The sequence below is a fragment of the Petromyzon marinus genome, chromosome 2 (assembly GCF_048934315.1).
Source record: "Petromyzon marinus isolate PM22_M1 ecotype Great Lakes invasive population chromosome 2, UKy_Petmar_22M1.pri1.0, whole genome shotgun sequence".
Lineage (NCBI taxonomy): Eukaryota > Metazoa > Chordata > Hyperoartia > Petromyzontiformes > Petromyzontidae > Petromyzon > Petromyzon marinus.
Window position 1 is genome coordinate 17,391,874 of NC_133668.1, and position 18,996 is coordinate 17,410,869.

Consider the following 18,996-nt stretch of genomic DNA (forward strand, 5'->3'; position numbering starts at 1 on the left):
AGTGGGCGGGGCTAGAGATGGAATTTGCATGTCAATGTAAGATTGGAGAGCTGCTGAAGCAGGATGTTATGAAGGTTTGAGATGGGTGTAGCCCAAGGGTAAGTGGGCGGGGCTAGAGAGGGAATTTGCATGTCAATGTAAGATCGGACAGCTGCTGAAGCAGGATGTTATGACGGTTTGAGATGGGTGTAGCCCAAGGGTAAGTGGGCGGGGCTAGAGATGGGTGTAGCCCAAGGGTAAGTGGGCGGGGCTAGAGATGGGTGTAGCCCAAGGGTAAGTGGGCGGGGCAAGATATGGAAGCAGCCCAAGGGTAAGTGGGCGGGGCTAGAGATGGAATTTGTATGTAAATTATTGATCGGAGAGCTGCTGTACCTCCAGGACTACGAAGCTGTGGAGGTGGCCATTGTATTGTGAGAGATTAGCATGTCAATGTAAGAAAACCACTGCAACGGTGGCTGTGTTAAAGTAGGTTCTGAATTTTGTTATTGTATGTGGTTTTGTCCATGATGACAGTGGCATTGACCTTGTCCGCTGAGAGGATGACTGTCATCTCTCTTTTTTTAGTTGAGAAAGCTCAAAGCGCTCATCCTTGCTGATGTTGCTAATAGGTGTCTTAGCGTTTTTGAGAATTGCAACGATTTCCGATCTTGCCACGTCTGCAGGAATGTGTCCCAAAACCTTAAGGGCTACGTCGACCTGGGCAATGATATAATCAACTGGGATGTGTTTAGGGGTGACTGCGAAATTCAACCCTTTAGCTAGAACAGATTTAAGGCTGTCAGAAATTGGGCTGTTACTGATTGATAACAATCTAGATTTTTCTATCAATGTGGCTTTACCGAAAGACCCTAAGAATAATCTTACTCCTGGAAGTGAGCTACTCTCAGCTCCATGTCTACCATGGTTGTCATCTTGGCCTCTCAGACGATTCTGTCTTGGTCTGCCAGCTAAATACAATGTCTGTTATCGTTTGTCAAAGTCAGGATTGGTTGTTCTCTGAAAATTCTCGCCCCCTCTATAGGAATGTGGATGTTATACCATTGGCACGGCAATGAGCAGAGATGCGTACCACCCCACCACATTTTGACTTTACTATTTAAATCAGTTATCTTGTGGAAGACAGAGTCAACACTATCTCAATGGGCATTCATAAGGAATTCCACATCTGAGCTTAAAAAAACACCTATAGAGTGTTTGCAGGAAAGGTGAATACTGGAATTACAATGAACAAAACCATTTTGCAAAATGAATGCTTTGGAAGTTGCAGGAAGATAATATGAAGCCAAAATAATCACAAAGCACAAAATTCAGTTAGAGGCTACGGAACTGGAAAGTACAATTCAATGCATGTTCCTTACATTTCTGTACAAATATCACGAAATAATAATTTTAACAGTTCAGTGTGGTTTCTGTAGTGCTTGCAGAAATTAATTTTAAATTGCATGTATTACCTACAGACCTCTATGTATGTTTCACTTCTTTCGCAACGTACGTAGCCAACGGCACTAATCGGAGGTGACGGAAATTACTCAGTCATTTACTCAGTCACCACATATTCATGCATTCAAGAAAAATATAAAAATTAAGATTCAATTAGATTTTCTTAGTCTACAATACTTAACCATCCTGATTTAGCATGTATTAAAGGTGTTATGAGGCCACCAATGGGGAACAATATGTGAAAAGCCTATTTTTGAAAATGAAACGTATTATTTGCAGGTATGAATTGTATACCGTTATCCTTCTACCGCACCTCCAATTAGCATGGTTGGCTACGTACGGTGTGAGAGACGTTCAACATCTTACCTATAAGTCATTTTTTGTCTGTGTGTGGACGTAACTTGCGACGCTTTTAACTCACAAACTGTGGGGTTTTCGTTTCAAAAAATACCCAGATACCATGCGCTAAGCCGGGGGTGAGCCAGCCTTATTCGCATTTCCCATCCGTCAACTTTAAAGTAACAATTTATTACTACTAATTATTGTATTACTATGCTGAGGTCAACTTTAAAGTAACAATTTATTACTATTAATTATTTTATTACTATGCTGAGTGCGCGCCAAAGCATGCATCTGTGCATGTGCAAGAACGCTGACCCGTGTTTGCCCTGGCAACGCACACACGTGATCGGTGAGGGCGGGGAAAAATTCTCATTCTTGTTAAAAATGCAAAAAAAAATACACAAGACTGAGGTACATTCTTCATAGTGTGTGGTAGCAGTCCAGCCCCAGCCTGCCAAGGTGCCACATCGGCCGGTTGGGCAATCTTGGCGAGGCCGGGGGCTCTGAACGGGACTAGGCCTCACCACGGAACTCTATTAAGTTAGTATTTAACTGCTATAGAGTCGATAGACACTATTATGGAGTAGGCAGATACTACTGTAGAGTAGGTAGATACTACTGTAGAGTGGGTAGATGCTACTGTATAGTCATTAGATACTGCTATAGAGTCAGCAGATACTACTATAGAGTTAGTAGTTACGATTATAGTCAGTAGCTACTACTATAGAGTAAATAGATACTACTGTCAAGTCAGTAGTTACTACTATAGTCGATAGATACTACTAAAGAGTCAGTATATAACACTACAGTCTGGATATACCACTATAGTCAGTATATACAGTGAGGAAAAAAGCATTTGATCCCTGCTGATTTTGTACGTTTGCCCACTGACAAAGAAATTATCAGTCTATAATTTTAATGGTAGGTTTATCTGAACAGTGAGAGACAGAATAACAACAACAAAATCCAGAAAAACGCATGTCAAAAATGTTATAAATTGATTTGCATTTTAATGAGGGAAATAAGTATTTGACCCCTCTGCAAAACATGACTTAGTACTTGGTGCCAAAACCCTTGTTGGCAATCACAGGTCAGACGTTTCTTGTAGTTGGCCACCAGGTTTGCACACATCTCAGGAGGGATTTTATCCCACTCCTCTTTGCAGATCTTCTCCAAGTCATTAAGGTTTCGAGGCTGACGTTTGGCAACTCGAACCTTCAACTCCCTCCACCGATTTTCTATGGGATTAAGGTCTGGAGACTGGCTAGGCCACTCCAGGACCTTAATGTGTTTCTTCTTGAGCCACTCCTTTGTTGCCTTGGCCGTGTGTTTTGGGTCATTGTCATGCTGGAATACCCATCCACGACCCATTTTCAATGCCCTGGCTGAGGAAAGAAAGGAGGTTCTCACCCAAGATTTGACGGTACATGGCCCCGTCCATCGTCCCTTTGATGCGGTGAAGTTGTCCTATCCCCTTAGCAGATAAACACCCCCAAAGCATAATGTTTCCACCTCCATGTTTGACGGTGGGGATGGTGTTCTTGGGGTCATAGGCAGCATTCCTCCTCCTCCAAACACGGCGAGTTGAGTTGATGCCAAAGAGCTCCATTTTGGTCTCATCTGACCACAACACTTTCACCCAGTTGTCCTCCGAATCATTCAGATGTTCATTGGCAAAACTTCAGATGGGTATGTATATGTGCTTTCTTGAGCAGGGGGACCTTGCGGGCGCTGCAGCATTTCAGTCCTTCATGGCGTAGTGTGTTACCAATTGTTTTCTTGGTGACCATGGTCCCAGCTGCCTTGAGATCATTGACAAGATCCTCCCGTGTAGTTCTGGGCTGATTCCTCACCGTTCTCATTATCATTGCAACTCCACGAGGTGAGATCTTGCATGGAGCCCCAGGCCGAGGGAGATTGACAGTTCCTTTGTGTTCCTTCCATTTGCGAATAATCGCACCAACTGTTGTCACCTTCTCACCAAGCTGCTTGGCAATGGTCTTGTAGCCCATTCCAGCCTTGTGTAGGTCTACAATCTTGTCCCTGACATCCTTAGAGAGCTCTTTGGTCTTGGCCATGGTGGAGAGTTTGGAATCTGATTGATTGATTGTTTCTGTGGACAGGTGTCTTTTATGCAGGTAACAAGCTGAGATTAGGAGCACTCCCTTTAAGAGTGTGCTCCTAATCTCTGCTCGTTACCTGTATAAAGACACCTGGGAGCCAGAAATCTTTCTGATGGAGAGGGGGTCAAATACTTATTTCCCTCATTAAAATGAAAATCAATTACTAACATTTTTGACATACGTTTTTCTGGATTTTTGTTGTTGTTATTCTGTCTCTCACTGTTCAAATAAACCTACCATTAAAATTATAGACTGATAATTTCTTTGTCAGTGGGCAAACGTACAAAATCAGCAGGGGATCAAATACTTTTTTCCCTCACTGTACTGCTGCAGAGTCAGTAGATATGATTATAGAGTCTGCACATACTACTATAGAATCTGCAGATACTACCAAAGAGTCTGCAAATACTGCTATAGACTCAGAAGTTACTACTACAGAGTTTGTTATTACTATAGAGTTAAATTGTGATTTAAAGCTTTCGTGACTGCAGTAATTCATAAATATATTTTTATTTTGTTGTTTCCCTTCAACGTGACTTTACCGAAAGAACTAAGAATATGAATACTAAGGAGTTAGTTACTACTATAGTCAGTGGATACTACTACATAGTCAGTAGATACTACTACAGTCAGTATATACTGCTATAGAGTCGGTAGATACGACTATAGAGTCAGTAGATACTGCTATAGAGTCAGCAGATACTGCTATTGTCAGCAGATACTGCTGTTGTCAGCAGATACTGCTGTCGTCAGCAGATACTGCTGTCGTCAGCAGATACTACTGTAAAGTTAATAGTTACTAATAGTCAGTTGATACTACTTTTGAGTCAATATATACGACTATAGATTCAGTAGATACTACTATAGTCTTGATTTGAAGCTTTCGCGACTGCAGGAATCCATACTCTTTGATTATTTTGGTAAAGTCACGTCGGTATAAATTAATAGATCACAACGTTTCGATCGCAACACAAGCAACCGTCATCAGGTGAGACCAACACAGCAGGGAAAATGCTGATGAAGGAGAAAGAGTTGCTGCAATAAGAGATTATATAAGGTAAGAGGAAAGCTGCTGATGCAAGCTGCTTCTAAAGGGTAGAAATGAGCGTACCCCAAGAGTCATAAAGGACTGCTGCGTGTGAAACAAGGGGGAGAACGGCGGTAGGGGGAGAAGAACTCCCTCATCAAAACACGACATCATCTCCGACCAGCACCCCCTAGCCAGTGAGCTTGAGCACGCACACCAAGCCCTCAAGATGAATGGACATTCAAACCGTACAATCAGCAAAGCTGTATCCCCAACCATGGGGAGAGAACCATCTGAGGACCCAATCAAAACCACCATCACCTTGCCATAAATAGCAGGTGCTACCAAAAAGATTTCCAAAATCTTGAACACAAGATCCAGGTTCGATTTAACACAGTACACAAAATTCGTGATTTGATCCGATCTGTGAAGGATGTGATTCCTGACATGCAATACCGTGGTGTCAACAAACTAAGTTGTGTCTGCAACAAGTTACATCGGGGAAACGAAACGACATGCCTCGGACCGTGTTCGCGAACAGAAGGCATATTTGAAACACAGCAGAACCAATACCTCTGCCGTGGCTGATCACTGTTTTAACGTGGTGGGTTCACACGATATTGTTTTTTTCTGAGACCAAAGTACTCTGCAAACCTTCGGGCTACCACCAAAGATTTGTCCATGAAGCCATCCAGATATATAAACACAGAAACAATTTCAACCGAGAAGATGGGTACAAACTGAGCAATCATTGGAAGGACATTATTAACCGGTTTTAGGTCATAATTGGCTGTGATGTTTCCATTCTACCTTCCGATGCTGGCAGTTGTTTTCTAACAGGTTAAATGTCTCGCACTTACTCTCTCTCCCCCTGCCGCCGATCTCCCCCTTGTCGCACGCGCAGCCCCTTTCTTATCTATTCCCCACCCCCTCTCTCCCCCTGCCGCTGATCCCCCTTTGTCACACGTGCAGCCCCTTTCTTATCTATGCCCCACCCCCTCTCTATCCGACTGCCTCCGATCTCCCCCTTGTCTCACACGCAGCAGTCCTTTATGGCTCTTGGGGTACGCCCATTTCTACTCTTTCGAAGCAGCCTGCATCAAGCAGCTTTCCTCCTACCTTATATAACCTCTTGTTGCAGCAACTCTTTCTCCTTCATCAGCATTTGCCCTGCTGTGTTGGTCTCACCTGATGACGGTTGCTTGTGTTGCGATCGAAGCGTGGTGATCTATTATTTTCTACCTACGTGACTTTACTGAAAGAACCAAAGAGTATACTACTATAGTATTTAGATACTACTGTAGTCAGTATTTACTACTATAGAGGTGGTTGATACTACTGTAATGACAGGATGCCACCTGTCGACGTAGAGGGGTAATCGCGGGTATGGGCAAGTTATATAATGATGAACTAGAAGGGGGGCGTATCTGAGGTAAAGGTGAAGTCAGTCGGGAAGCTTCAGGAACCTGCTCGAAGGTTCTGGAAGGGGGCGTGGCTGGAGGCGGGGCTTGGCGACGCCGGGAGGTATATAAGGGGGACGGAACCAGAGGTACGGGGATGTTGTGGGTCCTGGCTGCATCGCTGCTCGCCGTCATCTCTCTTCGTCGTCCGGCCACGTGGCCGATACTCTGCACGGCTCTCATCATCGTCGTCGCTACGCTAGTCAGACAGCTGTGTAGTTAGACGCCGAGTTGTGTCGAAGGGTCGGCTATGTGTAGCCATGTAGATACGTTCTCTATAACGCCCAGTGTTGTGCCCAGTGTGAGAATAAATAAGAAGCTCTCTGCATGATGTGTCTCGGAAGTCAGTCACTACTACTAACTCTACTACTGTAGATTTAGTAGATACTACTATAGAGTCAGTAAATACTACTGTAGCATTAGTAGTGACTGCTATAGTCAGTGGATACTACTATAGAGTCAGTAGTTACTACTATAGAGTCAGTAGATACTAATATAGAGTCAGTAAATAATACTACAGTCAGTAGCTACCACTATAGTCAGTATATACTGCTACAGTCAGTAGCCCAAACTATAGAGTCAGTAGATACTGCTATAGGTATTGCAGATACTACAATAGAGTCAGCAAATACTACTATAGAATTAGTAGTTACTACTATAGTCAGTGGATACTACTATAGAGTCAATAGATACTATAGATTGTGTAGATACTACTATAGTCATTAGATACTACTGTAGAGTCAGTATTTCTAATATAGTTGGTTTGTACTACTATAAAGTTGGCAGATACGACTATTGAGTCGGTAGTTACTACTATAGAGTCAGGAGATGATATTACAGTCAGTAGATTCCACTATAGTCAGTATATATTGCTGTAGAGTCAGTAGATACCACTACGGTCAGTAAATACTGCTGTAGTCAGTAGATAATACTATACAGCCAGTAGATACTACTATAGAGCAGATACTACTGGAGAGTTAGTTACTACTATAGTCAGTGGAAACTACTATAGTCAGTAGTTACTACTATAGAGTCAGTAGATAATACTGCAGTCAGAAGATACCACTATAGTCAGTTTACTGCTGCAGAGTCAGTAGCTACGACTATAGGCAGTAGATACTACTATAGAGCCAAAATATACTACTCTAGATTCAGTAGGTACTACTATAGCCATTAGATACTACTGCAGAGTCAGTAGTTACTACTATTGAGTCAACAGATACTACTATAGTCAGTAGATACTGCTACAGAGTTAGTAGTTACTACTATAGTCAGTGGATACTACTATAGAGTCGATAGATACTACTGTAGGGTCAGGAGATACTACAGTTAGTAGTTACTACTGCAGTCAGTGGATTTTACTATACAGTCAGTAGCTACTACTGGGCTCAGTCGATACTACTGTACAGTCAGTAAATACAACGACAGAGTCAGTAGATAATACTATAGAGCTAGATACTACTGTAGAGTCAGTAAATACGAGAGTCAGTAGATACTACTGTAGAGTCAGTATATACTACTGTAGAGTCAGTAAATACTACTATAGAGCCAGTAGATACTACTAAAGAGCCAGATACTACTGTAGAGTCAGATACTACTATAGTCACTAGATACTACTCTCTTGTATGTAGGGTATGTAGGTATATATGCCTACGTGGGGTTAAAACTAATTTTGAGGGGGGGGGGGGGTCGTCAATTTTCGGAAACCTTTTAGATCAACTATTTACCCCCTACTTTCTATAACTTTTTTGACTTCTTATAATTTTGTTGACAGACAAATGGACAAACGGCACGCAGAGCTTTCACAATAGCTTCGTGTTTGTGTATGTATATGTTATGTTTTTAAGACAAATTTTGAAATAGATTTTTCCCCCGGGCAACGCGGGGTACTTCCCGCTAGTACATATATAAATTTGTTTTGATGCATACTTCACAAAAACAAACACAAAATCTATGTTGAAGCAGCAGAAACTTCAGAGCCTCATATACATTTGAGAACACTCATTTAAGTCACCCAGGAGAAATCACCTTTTAAACACGCATTCTCATGTATACAGTGTACCCATGACACTCACTTGCAGGTCTGACAAATCTTGCAGTCAGGGCACTGCCAGCCAACACGCTTGGAAGGGGTGGGCACTATTTCCAGGCAGGCCCCGTGATAGTGCTGCCCACAGCTGGTGCAGAACAGCTGGTCTGAGACGTCTCCAGGGCTGTCGCAGATGGCGCATTCTGCTTCTTCGCCGACTGCGAATGGTACATGAAAGGACTGAGACTCACCACCAAGTGGCAATAAAACACCGAAGCAATGGCTATGCTGTACTTTGGCAGGAAACTTAACTCACAATCAGAACATCAATAGTTTAATAGACCGAACCCATCATACATCCAGGATCACTTTGTGGGAAGTCAACAGTACATTTGAATATTGTGGGCCCTCCTATAAAAATCTTAATTTCCAATTAATGGCTCAGGGCCAACATTGGAGTACCACCAAATGCTTGTTTTTGGCAATGGGGACATTTTAACTTTTGACTTGAGCTCAGTTTCTACCATGCACGTATTAACAGGGCTCGTGTGCATTAACTCACCAAGCTCAACAGCTTGCTCGAGATGATCTGGGCACAGGAGCGTCAATGATTGAATATCTTGGAAGGTACCAGCACCAGCCGCACAAGGGTAGTGGTAGAACTGACGGCACTTCTCCTCCCAGCATTTGATAGTGGCCCCCAGGCGCCGGCAGTAGGCGCACCGCTGTGGAGGAATAGCCAATGAGACAGAACATTCAATTACTATACTGCTAGTATTTTGAGCCTTAGCAATTAAGTAAATATAATATTTGTAGGTATATCTGTGCATCTGACCACAATGTGCTTATAGAAGAATGATTGACTTGAAAGGTCGAGTTCAAATCCCATAAGAGTGAAACAGCCCATCATCCTTCCAAAATCACAAACATGAATGTTACCTAGGAAGTTAACAGGGGACATCCTGTCATTGGAATGTGGAATCATTGCCACCGACCTAGACTGCCAAATTAAGGTAAACACCACTTAAGACTCATCTGAGGGAGGAAATATTCTGACTTCCGATTTGTGCATTAAGTTGTGTTTGGAAACCATTGTGCAGAATCCACTAATTGGAAACAGTAACATTCAAACTGCATTGTTAGATCACTAACTTACTTGCTGTACCCAACTATTATTGGTATCTTATTGCCCTAGAGGTCAGTATCTACACCATCTGGATATTTGGAAGCTACTGGACCTATGCACTTTTAAATCTAGATTGAAACTCAATTATTTAGAATATATTTTTGTATTTAGTTTGTTGTCCTTCCCCCGCACCTCCAATTAGCACGGTTGGCTACATTTGGTGCAAAAAGAGTTCAACATACATAACACATGACCTCAGCATGCCCCATAAGCCTGCCTCAAAGTCCTTGTGATTCACACATTTTTTTGTATATTTAAAAAAAATTTTACTAAAGGACAATTGATGACAACAATAAATCAATGTCCTTGAGAAACAATAAAGTAATTTTGCACAGCACACACTGGAAAAGTCTAGCACAATCAAAGCCATGGCTAGAACAATTTATCATGGTTTATTCCACACACTGATCATTGAACACTTTGCCAACATGACCTTCAAGCATATTCTTGGCAAAACAAGAAGGTGAAAATATCTGGCATCTGGTTTTGGAAGCCCTGGCCAAAATCCACTACCACAGGGCTGCACTCAAGGATTAAAGACAACGTATAGAAAAAACCATGCAGTGATACAGACCACATTAAAGTTCAGTATAATCACATCGCTGATATGATTATACTGAACTTTAATGTGCTGAATTACTGTATTTCATGATGTCATATGTAAAATTGTATACATATTTAAATAACGTCCCGCCTCTGACCTCGTCATCATTCACTCACCACTGGGTACCAAAAAACAAAAACTTGTAATTTTCATTATAAGGTCAGCCAATTTTATATTGGCATCCTCTAGCATTACCTTCTTGAACATTTAAAAATAAAGAATGTTTGCAAAAAAGGGTTTACTGTTTTGGAAACTTTCTTGAGTTATGGATTATGTTTGCCAACTTAAACATTTGTAAACGATAACTACAAGTGGATACTACCACTTCCTGATTACGTATTATTTATTTTAAAAATATTTAAATAAACATCAAAGTGATCTAAATTCATAATACTACACAGTGGAAATTCATGAGTGGAAAAAGAAAATAAAGTAAGTTTTAATCTGTAGTGTATGTCTGTCTACGATTTAAAATAAATGTCTTTCCTGAAAATGTAAAGTGACACGAAAATGGAAAGGAAAACGTTCGCTTGGCATTACCTGCGTGAGACCCACAAGCACAGCTTTGTCCACGTTGAGCAGCGCTTCATCCTCCGCCATGCACACTCCCTCGGACCAAGCTGCACAGCAGTGATGGGCCCAGCAGTGTCCTGGCAACACACCACACATTCCAATTTAATTGACATTCAAACAAAATATACACCGCATTTACAAACACCATACATTTTTACTAAAAGTTAAGTTTAAAATCCACAATAACCACAAAGTTATTTGTTTATGGCGCAAACAGTAATGTGTCCACAGGTTCATGGACCATTAGAGTACTTATATAATGTGTGCACAAGTAGGGGGTCTTTTGGATAATCATATGGCTGGGTGGTGTGATGGCAAAGGAACACAACTTACCAGTAGATGGTCCTGAATAATAATCCCAGTAAACGGCTGGGTCAGTCCATTCTTCCAGGTTTAAAATATAATTTTTACTTTGGGTTAAATCAAAAGTGATGATGCTACATTGAAATGTTTCCTGCCTAAGCAATGCATTTCCACAAATGACTCGAGAGTGCTTAAGAAATTATAATAGGTTTTCCCGACAACAAACAGGTGTTAAGATGTTAAAACACCAAACTGAAACCTTTTACAAGGAATCATGTCTGCATTAACCACAATACTTGTGGTCAGAATGCAAACAAAAAACACTGATAATATATGCATTGTCTTTGAAACTGATTGGTCCACATCAGAGACAGCTTTCTTTTTAAAACCAGAGACAGCAGTGATAAGAATAACAGCAAGTCATCTGACATGGTGAGACAATGGGAATCATCCCAACTCAGCAGGCATCGTGCCAACACAAATGGGAGTCATCGTGACAAACAGGGACATAGAGGGAGTCAGCCCAACAGAGCAGGATCCTTCACAACATGGCAGCGTAGAGTCATCGCAACACAGTGGGACACTAACCGTCCTGAGAGAACAGGATGCTACTCACTACATCGTTGTCATTAGTGACAGGACACATGGAGCAAGGCGAAGGTTGGTGCAGAGATGCATGAGGTGATAGACTTGATATGTAGCGTTATGGAGAGACAGGAGATGTACAGAGAAAGGGTGTTAATAGTTTATATTTAACATGTGAGCAAAGTCTGAATTATTTTGTTTTCAACTGAGAAGATGGTTTAAAAATTAAGCAACCATTGGAAAGATGTTCTAAATCGAACCAAACATTAAACTAATTTTTCAATGGTACAGTATATTTTTCAAGTAGTGGTACCCCAAACTTTCGCAGCTTCTTAAAATCCCCTTTTCACACCACCAGCATGTGGATGCTACCGTGCCCCCTCGCCAGCCTGCACAGGTCGACCCCCTCCCTACCTTTCATCATGCTAAGTCCGCCTATTAAAATGCAAATTTCTATGCTAATTCCTTTTGTCAAGGCACCTTAATTACTCTCACACAGCTTAAAGGTCGCGGTCTGAGCTTGGCTGTGTTTCACTCGAGCGCTGTCCTCGAGACAGTCTGGTCCCTTCACCTGATGAAGGCCGCTTGTGTTGTGGCCGAAACGTGATTTTTGTTGTTTTATTCTTTACCTATGTGACTTTACCGAATAGAACCAAAGAGTATGGATCCTTGCAGTCACGAAAGCTTCAAATCTAAAATTGTTTTGCTTTTGTTAATTTTTAAAACTATCAAAAATCTGCAGCATCTAGTGCCCCCTGCAGCACATGGCTTACAGGACACGCATGCACATAGTAGGTAGCAGTATGCTCTGTAGCTGTGTGGCTCCAAGAAGCCCCATCTCTCGATATCCCGCTCTGTTTTTACATCTCTTTCGCCCCATTTTACACGCTTTTATTTATCTCACTCTGTCTGTTGTCGTATCCTCAAATCTTTTAACTCAATTTTAACCCACTTCCCAATGTCGTATCGACCTGCAAACTTGGTATACATGTGTCATACTGATGACAATACTATATTATATCATTAAAAATAAAATATACAAGCAATCTTTTTTATATCTTATGTTTCAGCTTGGGTCTAATTGTCCACGCTCAACTCACGTTGGCTGTAAATCACCACAGTCCCTTACGTTATGGCAAGCTTCGGGGCCACTTCCTGGAGTCGTGGAGTTCTGCCATTACCTATACGGTACATTTCATTAAAGCGTGTTTAAAAAAAAGTATTTTTAAATATTACTTATTTACACCCCTCTTGCTTTATTCCACTCCAATTGAATGTTCAATGATTATTCCTCAGAGAGCATCAACACACCTCAATGGTGAGCACAGCGCAACACAACACTACAAATAGTTTAAGTTTAAACATTAAACAAATTATAAATTAATAAACTAAACAGAATCTAGCTCCCTGAGTAGGGAGTGAGGCGGGAGATGGATGGACGCAAGATATGAGGAGCGAGACTGGAAATGTAATATGGGATAAGTATGTAGATGGGAGATGAATGGAGTGAGAAATTAGGGATGTATGGGGTGAGAGGTGGACACAGCACAGACGAATAGAGGAGAAGCAGTGTCGTTTATGATACGTAACTGACATTCCATCATGGAACACACATCGTAGTGTCTCATTTCAAAACGATCTCTGATTAAGCTACAAAACCAAACCTCCTGAGTACTGGATTACATGTACGTACTACCAATTGTAAGAATCATGACCACATTCAACATTACCAAAAACACAAATTAGAAATCAGCAATGTGTTGTTTATAATGCTGAAGGACCACAAACTTCCACTCGTCCATAAATGTCAATAAGAGTCACAATGCATCTAAGTGACATCTACACTGTATGATGCCGGGAGTCACTACCATCAGAACTGGATAGTGGTGGACATAAGTTTAAATTATAATGTACTTGCATTGTATTGACAGCCCAGCAAAAGGATCGAGGGTCTCGTCACAATGGACAGCCATTGACTACACGGGTATAGACGCAGTAAAAAAAAGTCTAAGGGTGCGGCTTGGATAATGGAGCTGAAGCGCAAAGAATGTATTATTAATACGAACCTTCAAGTTTATGGCATTTGCAAAAAAATACAGCAGCATGAAAAAGCAACCAAATTTCCATTTTAAGAGGGACTTTGTAGCTTGCTTTTAGTGGCCTGTGCATCACAAGCAAGGTCTTCAAAAAAATAGTACAGCCTGAGAGACTTAAAAACAAATTGAGAAAATAAATGTAACAAGAAATAATAACTCGAAGAGGCCTATTAGAAAATATACATTCATTAAATCATATTAGTCCGGCAGCACATATATGGCATACATCCTGAGCATGTTAGTGAGAAAAATATGTTTAGAAAAGAGGTGTTTACTTCTTGGATTGGCATATTTTTAACACATATCCATCTATTATTCACTCAAAAACACTTCACATTAATAATTAACAATGCCTTATAAGGGAAATGTACATATGAGGCTGCCATTTTGGGCATTTATGAAGAAGGCCCACTGCCATAAATAATGTCAGCAAACAAAACATTTTCCTATTAAAGGAAATACAAAACAATGTTTTACCAATAGTCAGTGTTAATGATTAATGTGGTGGGTTGTTTTGTTCCTGCACACCACTGCCTAAGGAGTCAGTTATTTACTTGGGTATCACTTGCAAAAGAGAAAACAGTTATCCAGGGATAAAATCAGAGAACATTAATTGAATGCATAAAATAGTTTTTTTGGGTTAGATCGCGTAAATATATAAATGTGTCATTAAAACCCGCCACCACCCGACAGCCAACTAGTAAGGGTTGTCACATAAACATAACATGCCAATTCGTCACTAGTACAGCACACCAGTGTGTTGGAGAGCCAAGCCACAACATTTACAATCCGAGTACGACGTTTCACCAGTAATTACAACTAGCTTCATCAGGCAGCAGCCAGATTTGTGGAGAAGTCCACCTGTTTTGTTCCTTATATAGAGGCGTAGATGTGGTGACAACACTTCTGCGCTCTTGCACAAAGTTGGGGGGGGGGATTAATGAGTCAACGTACATTATGCATGTGCATTATGCAAGCCCTTTGATCTTGTCCTTCCTGCCTATTGTGTGTATGAAAATAGCCGTACCAACTTCAGTATGCGTTTTCTTTCGGTAAACACTGTTATTTTCCCATTTCGACCCCATAAGAGCAAAATATTCGAATGCAAAGTCACACCATCACCCCGCACAGAAATCTGCTCTTATCAAGACGCTCATTCATCGAGCTTAGAAAGTGTCAGATGGTGACAGTCTGAGAAGTGAAATTCAACATGTTAAAGGGCTGCAAATGATGGTTAAAAATTATGCACAAATCGACAGAGCATTGAATGCCAAAACCAAATCAAATAACACGAGCATTGAAACTTCCAAGTAATTAAAACGATAAAAATACCGTACATTGCAGGAGTAACTGATAAACTAGCCAGATGTTTGGAAAAACAACACATCAGAGTCAGATTTGGCACGGTACACAAAATACAGAAATGTATATCTGGTACAAAACATATATTACTGAAGCCATCAACAGAAGGTGTGTACAGGATTAACTACACATGTGGAAAATGTTATGTTGGACAAACAGGAGAAATGATCAGCAGGAGACTAAAAGAACATCAGAGAAATATTTTAGTGACTTGTTACATCACTACCGTGCAAGTCTGTACACACACATGACGTCACTACGTGTGTATGTGGGAATAACGTCACGGCCGGGTCGGGGAGTCTGGAGGCTGTCGGTCAGTGCCACGGGGGTTGTGTGAGGCTGTGGCACTCTGTATGAACCTGGCCGGACACGTGACCGGATCAAGGTGGGGGCTGGGGGACCTTGGGGGCCACGTGGCCAGGAGCAGGGCCTTCTCGAGGGTTCGAGAAGGTGGGCGTGGCCTGGGTGTGGCTTGGCCACGCCGAGGCGCATATAAGCGGGCTCCGCACCTGGTGCGGGGGCTGCTCGGGTCCAGGATGAAGACGCCTCATTTAGAGTGAAGCCAAGCCTCAAGTCAGCGTGGCCAAGCAGTAGCCCTCCTGGCTTGGCCACACCAGTTGTTATCCGAGTGTCAGTGTTAGCGAGGATAGGTCGGTGGTCACCACCCTAAGTGCAGTGTAATTACACGTTGTGTTAATACATAATGTTGCCTCCCTATAACGGTGTGTGCCAACAGTGACACTCAATTTATTTTGATAATATTGAAGTTGTGTAAAACCAGCTACTACTGGCCAAGACTAATTCGAAATTTAAAGAAATAAAAGTAATTTTAACCGTTCGGATAGCTACCGCCTTAGTGCTGCGTGGAAGAGAATCATCAAATAATACATTATTTAAATGCATGCCTATAAAGGGTACCATACTTCAATAGGGATTACCGTTGGTAGGCTATTTTAATACACACAATAGACAGGAAGGACAAGATCAAAGGGCTCGCTTAATGCACATGCATAATGTACGTTGACTCATTAATCCCCCCCCCCACTTTGCACAAGCGCGCACAAGTGTGGTCACCACATCTACGCCTCTATATAAGGAACAAAACAGTTCGACTTCTCCACAAATTTGGCTGCTGCCTGATGAAGCTAGTTGTAATTACTGATGAAACGTCGTACTCAGATTGTAAATGTTGTGGCTTGGCTCTCCAACACACCAGTGTGCTTACTAGTGACGAAGAGGCATGTTCTGTTTACGTGACAAACTTTACTAGTTGGCTGTGTCGGGTGGTGGCAGGTTTTAACGACACATTTATATATTTACGCGATCTAACTCAAAAAACCTCTATTATGGATGATGTTGGTCGAGAAAGCCTACGTGTTAAATTAATTGAATGTCCAGATTTAATTGAACGAGTGCTACCCACACAGATGTCTGGCATGGATGCCACAGAATTTTCTCCAGTCTATGTCACGAACATTACGAATTTAACATTATTCACCTCGTTCCACCCCTGTAAAAACATAGGAGAGGCAAATCAAGGAAGGCCATGTGTGGGAAATATCACCTGGAAGTAAGACAACTTCACTATGGTCAATGAGATTTTAAATCCACCAACCTCCTTATCTATGAACCCTTTGGAATCAATAGATAACAGTGATTAATTGTGGATCTCCAGACCATCTCAAGTGTTAACATTCATTTATGCTTGTTTGCCCAAGAAAGTCTCTAGATGTTTCAGGGGGGTGCTGCCAATTTATTGCAGTGGGGTGCGATGTAGCTACATATAATCCCAATTGTGTATTTTGTTGGCAATTTTTTGGCATTGGCATGTTTGGGTAACACAAGTTACATTGTATGTTTTTTGTAAAACTGAATTCCATATGAAGATCAACTTTATTATCTATTATTTACCAACTATTTTACCAATTTATATCAGTGAACACTGCCTGGTATGAAACATTGACTAGAAATATGGACACTGACAACAGAAATGAAACAAAATCTGGAAAGTGTGCAAAGAAGCAAGGTAAGAGGAACGTGTGCATCAAAAGAAACACTTCGAAGATATCAAAATAACTGTTAAGAAAAGTAAGGGGGTTTCAGAGAGGCCGCATTGCAAGGTTTGATGGCGAACAAATGACAGATCACCAGGAGATGTAAGCTGATAGTCAGATCCTCAGTGAACTTGTAACATACAGTATGCTTCCGAAAAACCATTAGGAAGCGCATGACCACGAGGTCGAGAGTGGTATAACGGAGTCTTTGAAAAGTGTTGACAAGGTTATCCAAGCGCCCTTTGTGACGTGCCATCTGAGGCTATAGAGCAGTTTTACAGCAGCCATTACAGACGAGAAAACTGCAAAATTCAGGCATTAGAGGTATAACCTGCAGTTTCCATGAACCCCCCCTCATCCTTTATGCCTAAAGTGATTTCCAATTTGCGTAAAAATTGTATATTCTCGTTAGAATCGACTAATGACTATTGTTTCATGTTTTCGTTGTTTATTCAGCTCCCTTCAAATAGCTTGCTATGTTACAGTGCTAGACAAGTTGTGATTATTTTTTATTTGTTTGCATTATTCTCAAATTCCACGTTACTACAAATGCACTCCATAGTACAACTATTGTTGAAGCCACAACTGGTCCACAGTTTGCCTGTTTGCAGAGATGTTGCTGATAAAACATTGGTCTGGAGGACCCATAGGCTGATTGTGACTAAATAATTTTAATACCTATTTTCTTGACCCTAGAGAAATTATGGATTGAGTTAATGACAACCAATAATTGATCTCGGAATTTTGCACCAAAAGCTTTGACACAGCGTTTGCCTAATAATACCATAGGAATAAAACAGGAGAAATACATATATGAAATAAATATATTTCTGTTATATGTGCACACCATGGGTCACATGGAGGATTTTCCAAATCACACTGAATTTGTGAGGGAACTTTGGGATCATACACAAGTACAGAATATTTGGCAGTGTCACCATAACCACTCCCCAAAGTAATACGCATTTATAGCATCTCCATGTCAAGTTTTATTTAAAACTCCAAGTCATGCAATTGGCAATACCCATAACAAACCAAAGTAACTTCTATATGCACACCAGGCAGAAAAAAGCCATTACAATACATCAAATGAATAAACAAAAAAAACACTGCACAGCACAAAAACTGGAAGGCAGAAAATCCTTTGAATCACAACAACACAGCACACACGTTGTAGAGCGTGAAACCGACTGCTTACAAAACCACCTACGCTCGAGAAGTTCACTGCAGAAATACACCATCGAATCTTCCAACTTATTTCAATACAGCTCTTAGTTTTTTTCTGTATATGCAATAAGCTTCCAACTGACACAAACCGCTATATTTTTCACCTGATGACGATTGCTTGTGTTGCCATCGAAACGTCATGATATTATTTTAATTTGTATTATTTCTTCTATCGACGTGGCTTCACCAAAAGACCCAAAGAATATTAATTCCTGCAGTCACGAAAGCTTTAAGTCACAAATCACTCCTTCAAACTGGCGTTGCTGACTCCGTGTGTGTGGAGCCTCACCCGTGGTGTTGAACAGGATCTGTGTGTCCACGTCGTCGGGAAGGCCCACGCGGCTCAGCTCGTCCCACAGGTCGCCCACCCCACGCAGCTCGTTCTGTGGAGGCCCGGGCGGCGTGCGCTGCGGGGACTTGCACTGCTCCCTGAGCCGGAACCAACCAGAGCCACGCAACGCCACCGGTTGAGCGGTCAGAAGGGCTAGTAGCACACGCCTCCATCCTACACACCCATAAGCGCTCAAAATATGCACATGGGCATTTACATCCACATGGGCAGTAATGTAACCTCACCTCAAGTTT

General features: G+C 41.5%; 1 protein-coding gene across 9 annotated transcripts in view; it reads right to left on the reverse strand.

The window, feature by feature from the left end:
• Positions 1-18,996, reverse strand: part of KMT2C (lysine methyltransferase 2C) — a 179,892-nt gene that overhangs the window by 88,912 nt on the left and 71,984 nt on the right. For all 9 annotated transcript variants that reach the window (XM_032960234.2, XM_032960227.2, XM_032960242.2 and 6 more), the window contains 4 exons: positions 18,701-18,840; positions 10,752-10,861; positions 8,984-9,146; positions 8,468-8,639 (listed from right to left, as the gene is read on the reverse strand). In XM_032960234.2, the coding sequence (XP_032816125.2) occupies positions 8,468-8,639; positions 8,984-9,146; positions 10,752-10,861; positions 18,701-18,840 (585 nt within the window). The remainder of the gene's footprint in view (positions 1-8,467; positions 8,640-8,983; positions 9,147-10,751; positions 10,862-18,700; positions 18,841-18,996) is intronic.